Source organism: Amphichorda felina, assembly GCF_050947745.1.
Source record: "Amphichorda felina strain 45539 chromosome Unknown scaffold_4, whole genome shotgun sequence".
Lineage (NCBI taxonomy): Eukaryota > Fungi > Ascomycota > Sordariomycetes > Hypocreales > Bionectriaceae > Amphichorda > Amphichorda felina.
Genome location: NW_028145046.1, coordinates 1,406,011 through 1,420,423, shown reverse-complemented (window position 1 = coordinate 1,420,423; position 14,413 = coordinate 1,406,011). Strand labels below are relative to the sequence as shown.

Below are 14,413 nucleotides of genomic sequence, written 5' to 3'. Positions count from 1 at the left end.
CACGCCCACATTCCACTCCCGGGTGGAAAGCCAGAATATGGTCATCAGCTTCTACGCCCCCTCAACAATGACACGCTCGCTCCTCCGATGCATATAAAGCGACTGGGAAGAATCAACGGTGAGACCGGGGTGCACCACCGTAGGAGTCAGCTTCTTGGTCTCTGCGAGCCGCTCATTCTTGCCCGCGTGCGCCATGGGGCCGAAGCCCAGCGGCGGAGGCGGCGGCGGCGGCGGCGGCGGCGGCGGCGGCGGCTGCTGCTGCTGCTGCTGCTGCTGCTGCGAGGGATCCTTCCTCCGCCGCATGCTGTGCCCGCGGAGGGAGCCCAGGAGCTGCCGCTGTTCCCGCGACACGCTGATCTGCCGCGTGATGGAGGCCTCGACCGCCTCCCGGAGCGCCCTCTCCGCCTCGTCCTCCGGCGGTACGTCAGGGACGGAGATCTGCCTAATGATGGTGATCTGCTCCGACGACGCGATGGACGACAGGGAGCCCTTCTTCGGGGTGCTGGCGCCGGAAGAGGCTGTTGACGCGGGCGGTGAGATGACGTCCCAGCCCGGCTCCCTAATGGGCGGCGGTGAGAATGTCGCCTTCGCGTCGCCGACGGGCTCGTCCATGCTCACTGGCGAGTCGAAGACGGGGTTTGTGGCGGTCGGCGGAGTCCCGCGGTAGTGCCTGGAGGAAGGCTGCGGACGACGCTGGGCCTGCGGAGAGGGGTTTGATGGCAGTCTATCGGTGGAACTGTTGCCGTGGGCAAGGCGCGGGAGCGCCTGCGCTCTCGAAGCTTCCCTGGATGGAAGGGGCTGGTCGAAGGTTGCCTGGCTCGGCGAGGGCAAGCCAGCTGGGGAGGTGTTTGAACGCGGGCGAGAGAGAGGGGTTGGCGTCTGCGTAACGCTCATGCGTTTCGGAGTAGGCGGGAATATGTGGAACGTCGGCGAGCTCTTTGGTTGAGGGGATGTTGCTCGTCGAGGCCGGGAGAGCTGGTGCAGTTCAGATTCGGAGTCCTCTTCTAGGGGCTCGTCTTCAATAGTCTTGAGCCTGCTCAGGGTAGCCTGCCGCCGAGCAAGGAGAGCCGATGACGGAAGGAGTGGCTTCTGCTGCGGTTGGTGCATCTCACCCTGTTGCTGCTGCGGAGGCTGATTCTGGGTTGGCTTCTTCTGCAATACTTGGCCAAACATGATGCTGTAGCGCTCCATGGTGATATCAGGAATCTCGACATCTAGAAGCGGTCCTCGTGACGCGGGCAGATGGAAGGCACCGATTGGAGCGGGACGCTCATGGTACTGTTTCGGAGAAGTTGTCTGCACCGGTCGATGCGGTTGTTGTTGAGGGGGTAGAGGAGGAGCTCGATGTGGTTGAGGAGGGCGATGATTTTCCAAGCCGCCATCACCCTTGATGCGTTCTGTGTTTGACCGCATAATGATAGGCTTGTGTCTAGCCGACCCAGCTGCCAGAGAGGCGCTCCGGCCGATGTTCGGTGCGGGATGCCTCTGACTCTCCCCCGGGCTCATAATGACAGGCGGCGGCGTCTCCGTCTTTGGTTTTGGCGAGCTCGTCTCCGTGTTGGCCCTGGCCCTCTTGGCCGCCCTGGACTTGCTCCTAAACAAACTCCACATGCGCGGCTTCGTCTTTGGCGCTTCCTCCTCCTCGACGGTTGCCTGTGGTTCTGCTGGTACTGGGCCGGGCGAGATGACGCTTGCAAGCTGTGGGTGCCACCCCGTGCCAGACGGGGCATGCGTTGGACTCCCCAGGGCCATACCGATAGCGATGACTCCGGTGTCGCCGTGGGTGCCGATGGCATCTGGGTTCCAGTTACTAGGAGGGCACTGTGGCGACGGGAGCCGGCCACGACCACCGAGGACTTGAAAGTTCCTGTTCCGCTGCTTGTCGGCGTTCAAGGTGAGCCAGAGATCATCGCGAGACTTTCTCTTGTCAAAGTCGTTGGTCCTGGGCACCATGAGCCCACCAGACCCCGATCCGACACCAGAAGAACTGGTCGGGCGCTCGCCCAGCGTGGCGGTCCTTGATCGAGGGGCCATGGTCGAAACGAAAGAAGGGGGGGCATAAACTACGCAAAGAAAACTGTTGCAGGAAACGTTCGAGGACAGGCCGCCAGCGGGTTATGAGTGAGTGACGGGCGCTTCACACATGCCTGAAGCAGAGTTAGTACTAGTAGTAATAGGTGTTTTAGCAAACAATCGCGCGCTCCTGGGCCAAGGTCAAGGTCAGGACCCCCAGGCCAAGGCGGGCCAAAAAGGCGCGCCCCCTCCCCCATGATGCATGGCTGCCATGGCATGTTTGGTACGTTTTGCAAGTTTGGCCGGTCCTCGTTCGTCGCTGTTTGCGCGGCCCGTCAGGGCTGTCCCACCACGGCCTCCCATGGGCCATGGACTACACGAAGGGGCGTTGACTGCAGAGGTGGTGGAGGGTTTCCATTGCTGCCAAGTTTGAGGTCGCTGCAGGCGGTAAAATGGCCGCGAGGGGCATGGGAGGTGCAGATCGGAAACGCCAGCTGGCCAGGCGCGTGTTTCAAGTGGAATGAAGGACTGCTGGGGGCGCTAAACCAGAGAGCCTCCGAAACCCTCGCTAAACTCTCGCTATTAGCTTGTACAAAAGCTATCCGCAGCCCCAGCACCCAAACTGCCTTATTTGATCATTTCATCAACGTCCTCTGCATCCTGCCTGGACCCTGCTCGAGGAGTCGAGGGTCTGGCCCCGCCCAGTGCTAGGGCTCCTGGGCGCCCTGATCCTCGATCCTTATGCCTTATATGTACAATATCCTGCCAACTCATTAGACCATGCATCGTGCGGATCCGGAACTGGGCGACGCTCTTCGCATGTTTGGCCTTGATCGTAACACCGTACGGGCAACGGCTCACAAGCTCACAAGCCACGGGAGCTCATCTCGGTACCACGAGATCACCACCCTTCTCGGCCTTGTGTTCGGCCCTTGGCAACATCCCACAGTTTACCCAGCCTGCTCTAAAAGTCATGTACGATGTCTGGATTTCCACCACTTCGCCGTCCTCCAAGTGAAGCTCCCATTTTTGCCGGGGGTGCCGGCGTCCTAGCTCCACCAAGAGCTCAACATGTCATGTTGAGCCGACTAAAGGAGGTCCGTGTCGCTTTAACGAGCGAAATCAGCAATCAGACATCCATGCTATAGCCTATCTTGAGGGCTCTGATATAAACCCTAGTGAACCCCTAGCCTTGCCCGAGACATGTCCACATGGCGCACGGGACTCGACCTAAACGTGTCGAATACTAGTACTTAGTACTACTACATTCGAGATCGCCAGCGTTAGTTTGGCAAGGTCTTCAACGGCAACAGTAGTATGTCTTGGGACGCGGCACCAACAGAGCCGCATGTGTGTACTCGTAAGTAGTAATACTAAAACGTGGTAGGTAGCACAAACATTGTTGTCGACACAGGATAATGGGTAAGCTTGGAGATCGGAGAGCTGGGCTATACAAGCTACTATGTAGGTTCAAGCACGATCCAGTGCCATGCTTATACTACTCGTGCTATTAGGTACATTCCCCGAGCCTGGAATGGGCCCGTGATTTGAAGTTTAAAGACCGCATTAATACCGTATCGAGTCATTTATCCCTGGAACCGTTGGTGCAGAGATCCATGATGCAAGGTTCTGTCAAGTGCCGACATGGCCGATGCACAGGGTACTACTGGCAGACAACAAGCCTTGGAATCCCCATCTCATGCCAGGTCCCGCTCACAAAGCAGCACCGCAAGGATTCCCGAGTCATGAACCGCAGACAAAGTCCGGGGGATCGGTCCGCACCGTCGTTATAGGCCGGTGGCCGATTCAAGGCCGTCGTCGACTGCCGTGGATGGTTGTTGGTGGGGTTGAGAGGAGCAAAAAAAAAAAAGGCAGAGGCTCCCCAACAAGTACCCCTCCTTAGCAAAATCGGCAGCGGGGTACATCGGATGACACTGGGCAGAGAGGTGCAACCAGTCTTGTCAGTGGGTGCACCAGTGCAGCACTTGAGGCTGGCCGTCCCGGGCGGATGCGGCGACTGACGGCATTCGTCCTTGGCGGTCGAGGCGGTGATACAATTTGCTGTCGATTTTAGCTGAGGGGCAGACCCAGCTTCCCCCCATTCATTCATTCCGTCAACAACAATCCAGGAACTACGACTCTGCAACACCCTGCACTGCTTATTCCCACTTCGCCATATCGAGCACCGCAAAGCCAAGCTCCAGCATCCTCCTTCTGCTGCGTTTCGCCCTTGTCCTTTCTTCATATCACCATGTCCTGGCAAGGTCAGTAAGCCCCTCGCGAACACCACCCCACCTCCCCGTGCACCACAGCAATAACATCCGATTGCTAACATGGTTGAACAGCTTACATTGACACAAGGTACATCACCACCCACATGCTCCCCCGATGGACGCCGATACCAGATACTGACTGGCTGTGTGTGTTATTTTTATAGCCTGGTCGGCAGTGGCCACATCGACAAGGCTGCCATCATTAGTGTTGCTGGCGACAGTGCCTGGGCCGCTTCGGGAGGGTTTGATGTACCGCTCACCATTCCCACTATACAAGAGCCCAATGAGGCGTTCCTTTCGCGGCTGACACTGTCGGTGTAGATCAAGCCCGAGGAGATGAAGGTTATCTCGGCCATCGTTGGCGGCGACGACGCCGCTAAGGACAAGGCCTTTGGCGAGGGTCTCTACATTGTCGGCGAGCGCTACGTCATGGCCCGCGCCGAGGGCCGAAGCATCTACGCGCGATCTGTACGAACCTCCCCAGCCGATCCTCCTCGATATACAAGGATACCATGTATAGATCTAAGAAGCGTAGCTAACCCTTTGACAGGGCCGTACTGGTGTTGCTATTGCCAAGACCAAGCAGGCCATCATCGTCGGACACCACCCCGATGGCGCTGTTGCCGGAAACGCCACCTCAACTGTCGAGGGTCTGGCCGACTACCTCATCGGCCAGGGATACTAAGCGCAAGCCAATGTCTCTTTAGAGTGTTGCCTAGGACAGCGGATGAGAGTTGGAAAACTGGGTAGCTCCCTGCCCGCGTCGTGATGAGCTTGACAGCGACTTGGTGCGAGGATGTGGGTAGCCGTTGATTAGACAGGCTGAGAAGGTTTCTACCGTCTTTGTTCGACAAGGATTCAGATGGTTCTCGTTGGCGATTCTGCATATAAGCAAATAAGATGTCCTTCCTACATGGCCCTCGATGCAAGAGGTGTCCCGCGCCTCGCTTCTCCTGTTTCCATTAGATCCAGTGGTAACGTTGTTCCGTGATTCATCAAAACATGATACAGTAACTGTACAAGCTTTTCCATCCGCTACGAGACCCTGGTCGTAGAACGCCATGCCGCCGCCGCTGACCTGCTAATGTCCCAAACTGTGCCTTCTAGCTGACACCAATAGACGACAAATTCTCAGAGCGCCTAAACAATTACCATGATAATCCCTTTTTCGCGTGGGCCTTGCCAGCCCGTCATCTCTTTCATATTATCCCAATCGTTTAGACTGGCAGCTCCGCGTTTCGGCGTCCAAGCCCAGAACGGTCGACGACCATACCGATGTACGGACCCACGACTGGCAGGCCCCGCGCAAACCCGGCGATGGTGCCCAGGAAGTCGCCAAACAGTACTATGATGCCATACGCCTCGACAAGGAAGCCGATAAACGTCCACTTCAGGAGGATCAGCGTCAGCCCCCCGAAGAATGCAGCTGTGCCCTTGGCCTTTTGTTTCCGCGCGAAGAACAGGAGTGTTTTCTGAGGTCCGATGATGATGGTGAGGCCGATGAGGAAGAGGATCTGGGAAGTCGGTTGTTAGGTTTCGACGTTCGGGGGTCCGCGGATTCAGGGGAAGAAGGGGGTTCGTACGTTTCCCATGGCGAGCCTAGATTTTTGGCATGTTAGCCGGAAGGCCATCGTAGCAAGGAGAAATACTAACATGGCCCGATCAAAGAAGAGCATCACGCCTCCAATGAGGAAGAAACCTCCTTTTGCCCAGATTGTCATTAGCCTTGCCTGCCTCTATGCGCCACAGCTTTAACGAGGCGCATGCCTACCTCCGGAGCAAAAAACTACTCCAATCTCTGTTCTTTCATGTCAGCCTCCATATACCTAGGCGCCAGAAAGGCTTTGTTTGGATCGTAAAATAGCGAAGCAGGAGGTCGCGTGTCGTGGGGCAGAACATACTTTGGGTGTCTGACAGCCACATCGACGACATCTTGGGCTACTTTGTCCGAATAAAAACAACAGAAATATTTCCAGGAGAACTAAAAGCGCGAGATTCGGTAAAGGTCGAGCTGCGCGTAGGGTCGGGCAGCGAAGCCTGGGGGAAAATGAGGTCGTCGGAGCCGAAACACGGGGTTCTTGGGTTCGCAGATGAGAGGACAACTTCAAAAGTTCAAGGGGAGCGACGCGGCGATTGTCGTCAGGAACCGAATGGGCCAAGCTGGAAGTGGGCTGCCTGCAGCTCTGACCCGCGCGCCGAAGGTTGGGCTCTTTCCATTGGCCGCTGCGTCCCTCGCCCAAAATTTTGACCACATTGCGCGATCTCGCCCTCACAAATTTCTTCCTCTCTGCATTCCCATGTGAAATCAGCACCGCCTACGTCTGAGCCTCGTTGTGTCGCCGTCACCCCTGATACCTATCGCGAGAGCTTGTGAGCTATGGTAAGTAACGGATGGATCACTCCATCGACTCGGGATGGCACCAGTGAAGCATATTTCGCAGCTGTCACCGAGGGCAGAGGGCAAGCAAGGTATCGAGTGCAGCCGACGTCAGCTCTATTATTATACGGCTAGGTTCCCTTACCAAGGGCCTGCTTCTTTCCCAAACGACTTCTTGTCGTAATGCATGGCGTGATATACGCCTCGTATCCTTAATATCGCTATTCTGCGTCCCAAAACAACTGCCGCGACGGCCAGGGCTCTCGCCCTGGCAACTGAGATCCGTTCCTCCATACGTTCTCGGTAATCTGTCGATAAATACAGGCGGAGAACAAACTCCATGATCACGATTAAGCCGGAGCGCCATTTGCCATCCCTTCGCCGAGAGGTGTAGGGTGCATAGTTGGAGCTTGACTTTGTTGGTCGGACATACCTCATCCCCAGTGACTGCGATGGAAGTCATGAAGATGGGCTCAGCACAGTAGTGATTGCCCTCGTAAATCCCACGAGCCCCGTAGGTTTCCTGTAGCACCAATTTGTGGTCCATTTGTGTATCCGTATGACGGCTCATTTGAGCACCGTGTGCGCACCACGCGCCTCGAGGAACTGCTCGGCCGTCGTCTGCGGAATGGACCGTACCAAAGCAAATACTTCTTTGTTATGGTACCTCAGCCTTGTCTTGGGGTCCAGGTAGGATGCTGGCAGGCCCGTCACGTCGCAGTAGTGCCTCGGGTGCGCCAGCGACGGCGCCGATTCGATGTTAGTGTACGTCGCGGTCGGAGCGGCCACAGCAGCGCCGCCACCGCCGGTCGGGGGCTTCAGGCTCTTCTCGAGGACCAGCTTGGAGAGGCTGCGCGAGGCCTGTGCAAGGTTGGGCGGGTTGCTCCCGTTGCTGCTGGTGGCGGGCGTTGACGTCCCGCTGGTGGACAGGCCGTCGTCGCCGACGGTGGCAGCGGGAGTCGCGTTGCCGCTGATGTCCTGTGGTGTAGCGAGAGCTGAGGCCTCGCGGCGGGAGGCATCGCCGACGATAGCCTTGAGGTTCTTATTGCGTCGCTGGTTGGGCCGCCAGTTGGGGTTGCGGAAGTTCTTGTGGATGGAGTGGATGTCGAGCTGCTCGATGAGCTGCTGGTGGGCAATCTGCGCCTCGGTGGGTTGAGCCATTGCGAGGGATCTGAAGAACGGTTATTCGAGATGGATGCTAGCGAGGACGTTGTTCGGATGACGATGGGGGAGTAGGTGAATGATGGATGTGCGAGGGTGGAAGTTGGAGACCGTGCAAGGAGCCTGGGAACCTAGAAGTTCTAGATGTGGTGAATTGGCGTCTAAAACTGGTGGGGTCCAAGATCAACACGGCGTCAATCGCCAGTCGCAACCTCAACCTCACCAAAACACAACGTACCACAAAGCTCCTAGTATGGTAAGACCCGCACACGGATAACCCAGAGGTTTTCAGGGAGCTGACTCTACAATTAGGAGAGCCCGCACGAACATCAGCAGAACCTGCTGCTGTCCCGCATCGTCTCCAATGTTGTGAGTTGAGCAAAAGACACACTATGGCTGGCCGGCACCAGACCTGACTAGCTATAGGAGAAACTTAACGAGGCAGTTGTCATTATGAACAAGAGTCTTCAGGTACTAACCCTCAGTGACAAAATAGGAGCTTTGCAACACTAACACCGGCGCAGGAAATCAACATCGAAAACATGAACGTGGAGCTGGTGGCCCAGATGTTCAAGAACTACCAATCCAATGTCCTCTTCCACCTCGAAGGTAAGCTACTTTGAGCCTCTCAAAAAATCCCACAGCTAATGGTGGGCTACAGCGACGGATAACCTCAAACCGCCATCATAAGGCGAATACCATGTTGGAATCGTGGTGTGGAGGACACGAGTGATGATGGATACCCCGGCTGTACATAGGACAATGACAAAGTAATCAATGAGGTCACGGGCTCACAATGATGAGCCACAGTGCACTGAGCCGAGCAAAATCCTAAAAGTGGCCAGTTATCCCTTGTAGTTCCCCCCTTACGTCCATCTCGAGAGCCCCTCCATCGCGAATGATAGTGACGCGACGCCTGCGCTGGCACAGTGGAGCTGCCTCTGAGTGGCCGCCCTCAGCCTTGCCCAAGACAGCCTTGCATCTCGACCTGGACCAGCGTCTTTCCATTGCCGAAAAAACCACCCGTCATCAAGCTTCGCACCAATTGGTGGTCGCAAGCCTGCCAACGCTGCCATCACTTCCATCGATCATGTCCTCGGTGTGCATCTTGTGATCGCCACCCTCAGTCCCCCGATCTGCCATTCAACAACACCGCAATCATGGCGCCCTCCGCCATCGACGAGCCCGCTGCCGCGGACGGGGACGTCAAGATGGCTAACGCAAGAACGTATCCGCCCGCCCACATCTACCCTGTCAAGGAGACGCGCTTCGAAAAGTATATTGAGCCCCAGGGCGACGGCCGCAGACGAGCCCTCGAGCAGCCCGACGGCGCTGCCATCGTCATCGACAATGGTGAGTTCCTATCGTAGTCCCGAAGTTACAGGACGCAGCCATCCTAACCAAGACCCCAGGGTCTTCTACCGTCCGGGCCGGCTGGTCCTTCGAGTCTTCGCCGCGCCTCATGATGCCGCCCATCATGGCTAAGTACCGAGACCGCAAACTTGGCAAGACCTTCTCCTTTGCCGGCACCGATTGCTATGCCGACACAACGGCGCGTGGCCACATTCGGAATGCCTTCGAAGCTGGCACTGGCATCGTCAGCAACTGGGATGTCATGGAGCATGTCCTCGACTACATCTTCCTCAAGCTCGGGATGAACGACGCCGACGGCGCCATCGACGTCCCGATTGTCATGACAGAAGCCGTTGCCAACCTGCCGTATTCGAGGAAATGTATGGCCAACACTAATCTCCGCTACGAGACCTTGATCACACAGACTAATACCTCTTTGTAGCCATGACAGAAATCCTCTTTGAGTGCTACGGCGCCCCGTCGGTAGCCTACGGCATCGATTCCCTCTTCTCCTACCGATACAACAAGGGCAACACAGGCCTCGTTGTCTCATCCTCCTACACCTCCACACACGTTATACCAGTCTACAACTCCAAGGCGATGCTGGCACAGGCTACGCGACTTAACTGGGGCGGCTACCACATGTCCGAGTACCTGCTCAAACTGATCCGCCTGAAATACCCATCGTTTTCGGGGAAGCTCAACGTGTCTCAAGCCGAGAACATGCTCAAAGATCACTGTTATGTGTCCCGAGATTTTGACAATGAGGTTCAGAGCTACCTGGACTGGACAGGGCTAGAAGATCGTGATGTGGTGATCCAGTACCCTTACACGGAAGAGGTGGTTATCCAGAAGAGCGAGGAGGAGCTCGCGCGGATAGCAGAGCGCAAGAAGGAGAGCGGGCGGAGGCTGCAGGAGCAGGCTGCAAAGATGCGTTTGGAAAAGCTCATGAAAAAGGAGCAAGATTTGGAGTACTACAAGAATCTGCAGGCAAAGCTGGTAGACGAGACCAAGAAGGAGACCCGAAGAGTTCTCGATAGCCACGAGATCAGGGACGAGGCTGAGCTGGATAAGATTATCAGGGAGCTGGAGAAGGCAATCAAGAAGGCCCGAACCAAGGACGTGGGAGGCGATCCCGAGGAGAATGAGGAGCCTCCCGACTTTAGCCTGCTTGAAGTCCCAGACGATCAGCTCGACGAGGCACAGCTGAAGCAGAAGCGACAGCAGCGCCTCCTCAAGTCCAACCACGACGCGCGAGCCCGCGCCAAGGCCGAGAAAGAGGCTGAGAAGGCGCGCATCGCTGAAGAGGAGCGTCTCGACCTCGAGCGTCGTGAGAACGACCTTGAGGGCTGGCTGGAGGAGAAGCGCCAGGCGCGCGCTGATACGCTCCAGCGCATGAGGGAGCGTGACCGCCTCAAGCAGGACCTCGGCAACCGCAAGTCGCTAGCTTCGCAGATCCGGATGAAGAGCATCGCGAACCTGGCGTCGGATAATCCGACCAAGAAACGCCGGCGCGGCGGCGACGACGATAACTTTGGCGCCAACGACGATGACTGGGGCGTCTACCGCCAGATCGCCGTCGGCGAGAACAGTGAGGACGAGCACGAGGAGGAGGACCTCCACTCCACGCTCAAGACCCTCGAGCAGGACCTCCTTAAGTATGACGAGACCTTTGACTACGAGCAGACCTACGAGGCGCAGTCCGACTGGTCCCGGTCGCTCCTCCACGCCTTCACCCGCGGCCCGCGACCGTTCGATCCCGCCTCCCAGGCCGAGCTCAGCCAGGTCCACCTCAACGTCGAGCGCATCCGCATCCCCGAGGTGGTGTTCAAGCCATCCATTGCCGGCGTCGACCAGTCCGGCCTCGCCGAGATCGCCGGCGACATCCTCAACCAGCGCCTGGCGGGCATGCCCGGTGGCCGCGACGAGTTCCTCCGCGACATCTTCCTCACGGGTGGGGCGACGCTCTTCCGGGGCTTCGACGAGCGCCTTCGTGATGAGCTGACGGCGCTGCTGCCCGCTGGGTCCCCGCTCAATGTCCGCAGGGCCAAGGACCCCCTGCTGGATGCGTGGAAGGGGGCTGCCCAGTGGGCCGGGTCGTCGGCTTGGAAGACGGCCAAGATCTCGCGCGAGGAGTACCAGGAAAAGGGAGCAGATTATATCAAGGTACGTCTCCCCTAACGCTTCCCCTTTGATAACAGACTACGGTAGCTAACGACTATATTAAGGAGCATGACATGGGTAACGCGTTCGTGTAAAGTGTCTACGCTTGGAGTTCAAAGTGATCCATGTACGGGTTGGGATAGGTACTAGTCCAGTGTTTGCGACAAAAATAATAGAATTTATTCCTCAACAGCCCCTGGCTCCAGAGAGGTCGTTCTCGGACCTTGGCAAGCATCGAGCCACTGTCCCTTCCTTCCCTAGGTACCCTTCTCGTTGCTTCGTACAGCTAGCTTCATGAGAATACCAACCCAAAAAAAAAACACATTTATATCCCACAATCAATGCTCAAACGCCGAACCCCTTGCAGCTCTGCTCGTGCCCTGCCCAGCCGATATGTCTCGGGTAGACAGTGACCCGACTATACAGGACTCGACCGACAGACAATCTACCGTACCGGAGCTGCAATCAACGGTACGTTAGATAAAAACCCGGGAGACCGGAACGCCTTAATAATTGAACCCGCGCAGTCCGCCCCGCTCTCACTGTAGGCGGAATTGGTTAAGGAGTCGATGGAAAGGAGGGGGCGTCATCGCACACTACACCTCCGAGGCCCGCTCAGGCTCTGCCTCTGCTGACTGCAGATGCCTGTTGATCTCTTCGGCCGTCCGCGTATCCTCTGTGGGCCCCTCGTCCTTCATCTCCTGGTCGTCCGGGTATTGGTGCTGGCTCTGGTTCATCTCCTCCTGCGCCGCCAAGCCGGCAACGGCCCTGGCGACAGCCTCTAGTGGGGTCCCCGAGTTGATGTGGGTTGACCCAGCCCCGTGCTGCTCGTGCTCGTCGCTGATCCTAGCCTCCGAGCCGTTGCCAGGTTGGGACAGGTTGACATTGGGCGGCGGTGTTGGGAATTCGCCCTGGACGTCCAGGAGTCTTGACTGCAGTGTAATCACGTATTCGCGGAGCGCGTAGTTTTCCAGCTGCATTCCCTTAAATGTCTTTTCCATCTCGCGGTATGTTTTGTTCTCTTGCTCTAGTTGGCGGATGTATGACTCCTTGCGCTGACGGAACGCTCTCTGTAGGAATATATTAGCGACCAAGCCCCGCGAATAACGAAACTACAAGTTTCAGCTGTGAGGTCGTACCTGGGCGGCCCGATTCTGCGCAGCGCGCTTCGATTGCGACAGCTCCCGTTTCGGCCTACTTCTCCCATCCGGAGAGACATCCTGACCCCCAGAGACTGTGGGTTGTGGAGGCGCGGGAGCCAGGTTGGCGTTTGGGGGTTGAGAAGAAGGGTTCGGCTGGAGGGCGGGATTCGGGGAGACGGATTGGTTGGAAGACCCCGGGCTGTGCCCGGAGGGGGGTGCAAGCGGCATCATGCTGGCGGTAGGCGCGTGAGCATGAGCAGCGCGCAGCTCTGGGTGGATAAAGGCCTCAGCTTCGGACCTTTGGCTCAAGGCTCGGGTAGGGTCTTGTGAAGAGGTAGCTTGGGGTTCGTAGCCATTCGACGGGCCCGGCGACGGGGGTGGGTGGCTGTGGCTCGCCTCGCGGGTATCGTCCGTCGAGTTGGAGGGGGGTTGTCCCTGCGGCGGGCTCCTCAGGAGCTCAACCTGCGCGCGCAAGTGCTGGTCTTGCTCTGCGAGGCGCATTACATGTCAGCACGAAGGCTCAAGGACGATTCGCGCCAGGCGCGGGAGTAAACGATTCGCGAAATGTTTCAAGGTACGACGTAGTTCTAATGATCGCGTCGGGGGGTAGGTAGGCTCAGTAATAGCTCTCAGACTTCAAGGTCTAAGGATGGTCCGTACATAGAGCTACAACGAGCGTGTAAAGCCCGTTGACAGCTCCGAGCGCCCACGTAGAGCGCAAGTCGGGGACAGAGCGCGTTTCGACTCAATTTGGTAGGGAAAGAAGATTGATTGACGCGCGAAGCGATACGGAAGCAAAGGAAATATATCGAACATACCTTGGGAGTTGGGGACTGTGTCCGTGGCCGACGACTGCATGGCGGGAGCTTCGAGGCCGAGGTGAGGATCTGACTCAGCATTCATATATGGGGAGCTGGCTGGGCGAGGATGACTACGAGGGTGAGGGAGCGGCGGAGAATGAGGGCGGTTGGGTGGATGGAGAGGGATTATGTAACCACTGCGCTTTCCTCTCCTGCGTGGTCGTCGTGGTGGTGTGGCTTACTGGGGTTGACGGGATTTTTGGTCTCGAGATTGGCTTGAAGTGGCTGAGAGGGTGGCCTTAGTACGTGTCGTGTGGCCCCCCCATCAGTGATGGTTGTCGTCAGTCTGGGCCAACCTGCAACCTGCTAATCTAGTGATAGAATTCGCTTCTATGTCGGCTCAGTCGCCTCAGCTGCACAACGCAAACTGCTGGAAGATGGACTTGGGCCAGAGACTGGGGTAAGAAGAGGACTGGTGGGAACTGAAGGCACAGGCAAAAGACAACCTTCACCCCGCCGGCTGGAGGCTCGCAAGGGGGGTGGACGTAGCAGTACCGTATTGAGCGGCGCGGAAGGGCGACGAAAAATGGTTTGTCAGCAAAACATTTGTTATGGGAGCCTAGGAAGAGGATGCAAGGCAACAAGCCGCATTCAGAATTTCAGACAGGGAAGGCAGGAACCATCCACATCACCTGCCCGCCACGCTCCAGGGACCCGAAAAGTGGGACACCAGTCGCTGGGCCACGATGGTCGGCAAACACCATCAGTGCATCACCATCGGGCCATTATTACTTACCAACGTAAACAAACGCAACAACCAATCATTATCCTCCCATGCCAATGGCCGGGCTGTCAACTTAACCACTATCCTGTTGCCTACGCACTGGCTCAAGAAGAGCCATGGATGCAAAACCGCGTGGCACCGACAACGGTGCGCGTTTCGCCTCAGCTCCTTATCCAGTCAGATGGTCGATAAAACACCCGAGCCTAGATGCGCGGCACACTTCCCGAGATCTGGTGATGCCATGATTCCATCGAAGCCTGAAGGATCCGCCCGTCAAGGAAGCTCCCGTGGCCACATAAATTGCATACCGTTATTGGTCCTCAGACTGTCCAGCTCATGGCCAAGGC

General features: G+C 57.3%; 5 protein-coding genes across 5 annotated transcripts; 2 read left to right on the top strand and 3 right to left on the bottom strand.

Annotated features, from left to right (window-relative positions):
* Window positions 1–51: 51 nt before the first annotated feature.
* Window positions 52–2,034, bottom strand: ACO1O0_004218 (uncharacterized protein; the record flags this gene model as incomplete). The annotated part of the gene is made up of 1 exon (XM_083193659.1): window positions 52–2,034. One exon carries the CDS (start codon window positions 2,032–2,034, stop codon window positions 52–54), a length of 1,983 nt encoding a protein of 660 aa, XP_083050607.1.
* Window positions 2,035–4,264: 2,230 nt separating this feature from the next.
* On the top strand, window positions 4,265–4,971 carry PFY1 (profilin; the record flags this gene model as incomplete). The annotated part of the gene is made up of 4 exons (XM_083193658.1): window positions 4,265–4,281; window positions 4,451–4,535; window positions 4,608–4,754; window positions 4,837–4,971. The coding sequence occupies 4 exons, from the start codon at window positions 4,265–4,267 to the stop codon at window positions 4,969–4,971; spliced, it is 384 nt and encodes a 127-aa protein (XP_083050606.1).
* Window positions 4,972–5,503: 532 nt separating this feature from the next.
* On the bottom strand, window positions 5,504–7,824 carry ACO1O0_004216 (YL1 nuclear protein C-terminal domain-containing protein; the record flags this gene model as incomplete). The annotated part of the gene is made up of 4 exons (XM_083193657.1): window positions 5,504–5,800; window positions 5,870–5,885; window positions 5,940–5,988; window positions 7,254–7,824. 4 exons carry the CDS (start codon window positions 7,822–7,824, stop codon window positions 5,504–5,506), a joined length of 933 nt encoding a protein of 310 aa, XP_083050605.1.
* Window positions 7,825–8,984: 1,160 nt separating this feature from the next.
* ARP5 (actin-related protein ARP5) lies at window positions 8,985–11,435 on the top strand (the record flags this gene model as incomplete). Its single annotated transcript, XM_083193656.1, has 4 exons — window positions 8,985–9,177; window positions 9,237–9,557; window positions 9,620–11,343; window positions 11,406–11,435. 4 exons carry the CDS (start codon window positions 8,985–8,987, stop codon window positions 11,433–11,435), a joined length of 2,268 nt encoding a protein of 755 aa, XP_083050604.1.
* Window positions 11,436–11,936: 501 nt separating this feature from the next.
* ACO1O0_004214 (uncharacterized protein) lies at window positions 11,937–13,340 on the bottom strand (the record flags this gene model as incomplete). Its single annotated transcript, XM_083193655.1, has 3 exons — window positions 11,937–12,410; window positions 12,480–12,970; window positions 13,301–13,340. The coding sequence occupies 3 exons, from the start codon at window positions 13,338–13,340 to the stop codon at window positions 11,937–11,939; spliced, it is 1,005 nt and encodes a 334-aa protein (XP_083050603.1).
* Window positions 13,341–14,413: the final 1,073 nt, after the last annotated feature.